The following is a 3,723-nucleotide window of genomic DNA, read 5'->3' as shown; positions in this document are numbered from 1 at the left end:
TTGCCACAGGTATAGGAGAGGATGAAGTTGCAAAAAAATCGCAAAAAGCGTATTTTGATTGGTTTGCGCAAAAGTTATCGCGTTTACTAACAAAGGGAAAGATTTCTGTCATTTTTGGTGTTTTTTTTTTTAACGCGTAATGGCGGCGATCTGCGATTTTTTTTTCGGTACTGCGACATTGCGGCGGACAGATCGGACCCTTGACTGACATTTTTGACACTTTTGGGGTTACCAGTGACATTACTGCAGTAATCAGTGCTATACATATGCACTGTTACTGCAAAAATGACACTGGCAGGGAAGGGGTTAACTTTATTGGACAGGGAGGGGTTAAGTGTGTCCTAGGGGCGTGATTCTAACTGTGTAGGGACATTCCTATTGGTGTAAAAGCAAAGATCAACCGTTCTACATAGTAGAACGGACAGATCTTCACTTTTACACAGGGAGAACTGACAGGCAGCTTGTTTACACAAGCTGCTCTGTCTTTCTCCCTTCACAGGAGCGATCGCAGTGTGACTGGCGGACATCGAGTCCGCCGGTCACACGCACTGACTTGCCTGTGAACGAGCCGCGGCGGGCGCGCGCCTCGGCAGGCGCGCGCCCGCCCGCGATAGGCTCGCAAGTCAGTGACAGGCGAGTGACGTACCGATACGTCACTCTGCCTGGCCGGGGCTGACCGCCGCAGTATATAGTCGTGCGGCGGTCGGCAACCGGTTAAAGAAGTACAGTCAAAGCTCATTTGTCTGTACTTATCCTGTGGATCACAGGAATGCAGTTCGTTCTGCACTTCTGTGACCCATTTTCAGCAGACAGCTAACTAAAACCTGCTATAGGCCAACATTGCAGAGCCGGTCCAGGCTTGGGAAGGATCCAGGTTCAGGGAGCAGTGAGAACCGAGCAATTGATGGTGTTTTTTGTGGGGGACAGATGCAGCATCGGACCAATGCTGTATCCATCTAGGTAGGTATGATTCCCCAAAAAAAACAAAACCATATTTCTGTTTTAAGTGAACACCTTGAGATCTGCGCTTAGTACATGGTGGGATCCCATTCTGTCACAGGGAGTGAAGTGTCAGAGAAAAGCTGGACTGGTGGAGCAAGACGCAAGCTTAGTGGTGTCTGTTAGTGTCTGGAACCCCTGGTCCCGATGATAGTCCCGGACTATCTATAACTTCTTTGCTCGTTTTGTGTCTTGCAGGCCTGGGAGGCTGGTTTCTGGAAGTTACACAGACGGAGACAGATGTATAGTGAAACCAAGCTCTCAGTTTATTATAGGCTCGTTGTGGTTTATATAGTAAAGAGTAAGGGCATATAGCATAAGTATAGGATACTTGTTACGTTCTTATTGGTTAAACAGTTTAAGGAAACCAAGCGTCATTTCGGGAAATAAGCGAGTACACTTAATACCATATAGGGCATATAGCTTATTGCTAGAAACGCCTGACATGATTTCATCAAAAACCACAAACAGAAACTTGCCATAACTGTAACACGTACACATTTGCAAAGCTTGTATAACTAAGATACATAGAAAATGGAGTGGGAACATACAAAATGGAGGGCAAATAAAATTGATACCTCCCCATCTCCCACAATCCCCTCTTAAAATCAATAATCTTCCCAATTGATTTTCCCAGAAAAAAAACCCTGTGTCACTCCCTAGATAGTAAGGTTACTCTTTCCCTTTTGTTTGTGACTCTTGACATACTTAGTATATTCATTAGGGCTGTTAGTTGGGGGTCTCTTGCAGCCTGCAATTTGGTGGGATAGCATTGAAATATTCTTCACCTTTGGCCTGGAAGCTCTAGCAATAATACACATTACCAGCTTGAAGCATGCAAATAGAAAAAGCAAAAAGAGCAGGACCATGATAACGGTCATAGCAATATTTTTCAACCAGGAAAATATTCCTCCGACTCCAAACTCTACATTACTAAAAGGACACCATGTCTTAGCAATATTCCTGGCTTCCTGTTGCAGCTTATCTACTTCCTTCCTATGTTGTGCAATAATATCATAATAATCAGGGATCTCAACAGAAGTGTTGTGTATCCATGTGCAGCATTCATAACCCTCCGTAACTTCACATAACCCAGTAAGAGCAGCACTCATACTTTCTATGGCTAGGTCATGGAGCTCAAGTTGTTTCTTAATTGCCCTCACTTCTATATTTAATTTGGTAATGTCTCCTGAGTTCTTATCTAGGATGTCATCGAGAATTTTAGAGTAATTATTCAACCTTTTCATCATGTCTATTCCCCATCCGGTCCATGAGGGGAACCAGGCCCATACCATATCCTTTTCAAGGAATAATTCCCTTTTATTGCGGTGTTTGAGGGGGTACCTAGGATACATACTAGCTTCGAGGAGATGTCCTCCTTTGTTGTCTCCCACTACACCCATGATGGGAACTAGGGATGCGAGGTAACACCACCCTTGGGGTGCAATAGGGATCCAAGGGTGACAAATCTTTCCACAACAAATATAAGTACTGTTTCCCAAGGCTAGGGGACGTTTGTGAAATATTGCCATTATTTGGTCAGAATAACTAGACCAAGCTAAATTTGACAACAACCGTCCTACTGGGGAAGAGGAAGTGGAACTGGAGTTAAGAAAGTTCATCAGAGTGGCGTTTAGGGCTGGTTCTGAGGTGTGCCAGAAGGAGCTGTCCATCGAGGTCATTGAGAAATTAATCTTAGTTTGCCGGCACACTTCAGCTCCCTTGGTGGAGTTTCCCAACCTAAAACACCAGTCTGGGGAATGACTTCTACCAATAATTTGGAAAGTGAGGGTATCATTTGAGAGTGTTCTCGTGACATTGGTGAGGACAACAGGAGGTGTACCATTTAGAAAAGGGGTGAAGTTTAAAGGTATCGCTACTAGGGGGATTCTAGCTGTGCTAGGATGGAGTTTACTACATATCCAACATTTTTCATATCCGGACTTCTGGGCATAGGCATACTTAAATTGCAACAATGACATTTTATCTGTAAGACTTTTTGAGCTTTCATCTCTCTTTTGTCTGTTATGTGCATTACTCTGTGTTGGGGTGTTGGAAGCTCCGCAAATGGCCTGTAGCCCTACTAGGTCTTCTGGATGATAAATACAGTTAGTGGTAACCCATACTACAGAGAAGACTGAAAATGATACGAGTCCTATAAGTAGCCAAAGTTTTCCAGAATCTGGTGCTATTGGGAATGTCATTTTTCTACAGGGTCAGGGCCGCCTGCCTCTGAAAAACCCCCTTTTCTTGACTATCCTGTTCGAGGTCAGAGTCGTCCACTCCCGTTAGTACCTCTCTTGCTTCTGGACCTTCCTGTTCAAGGTCAGGGCCGTCCGCCCCCGTTAGTACCTCTCTTGGGTCTGGATCTGGACTTGCTTCTGGGGGTGGAGCCTCCTTTACCAATTTCACTCGAGTAGCATGGATCCAGGCTTGTTGGTTCTCCACAAGGACAGCGATTCTGGTCACTGCGACTACCTTTGTCTTTTGGTCCAAAACGAAATCCAGCCTTGGTCTTGTGATGCTACTTCATCTCCTTCCCTCAAGTGATGGGTTGATACCTGTGAAAAGAAAAGAAAGGTGCGAGCAACTTTTTCGTTCCACTTGATTCAAAATTCCAATTTACTTTTTCTCAACTCGTCTTTGATTGTCCTATTTATCCTTTCCACTGTACCTGAATTCTGGGCAATGCAAATAGGAGCACTATTACGGGGTATACATGGT

The 3,723-nt window shown here is 44.6% G+C and overlaps 1 protein-coding gene across 1 annotated transcript; it reads right to left on the bottom strand.

Annotated features, from left to right (window-relative positions):
• Nucleotides 1-1,658: 1,658 nt before the first annotated feature.
• LOC309565978 (uncharacterized protein) lies at nt 1,659-3,203 on the bottom strand (the record flags this gene model as incomplete). Its single annotated transcript, XM_082271003.1, has 1 exon — nt 1,659-3,203. One exon carries the CDS (start codon nt 3,201-3,203, stop codon nt 1,659-1,661), a length of 1,545 nt encoding a protein of 514 aa, XP_082127129.1.
• Between the last annotated feature and the right edge of the window lie 520 nt (nt 3,204-3,723).

This window comes from Pelophylax lessonae (assembly GCF_965119305.1).
Source record: "Pelophylax lessonae genome assembly, chromosome: 10".
In the NCBI taxonomy this organism is placed as follows: domain Eukaryota; kingdom Metazoa; phylum Chordata; class Amphibia; order Anura; family Ranidae; genus Pelophylax; species Pelophylax lessonae.
Note: the sequence above shows the minus strand (reverse complement) of the source record. Positions and strands in the feature narration are given on the sequence as shown.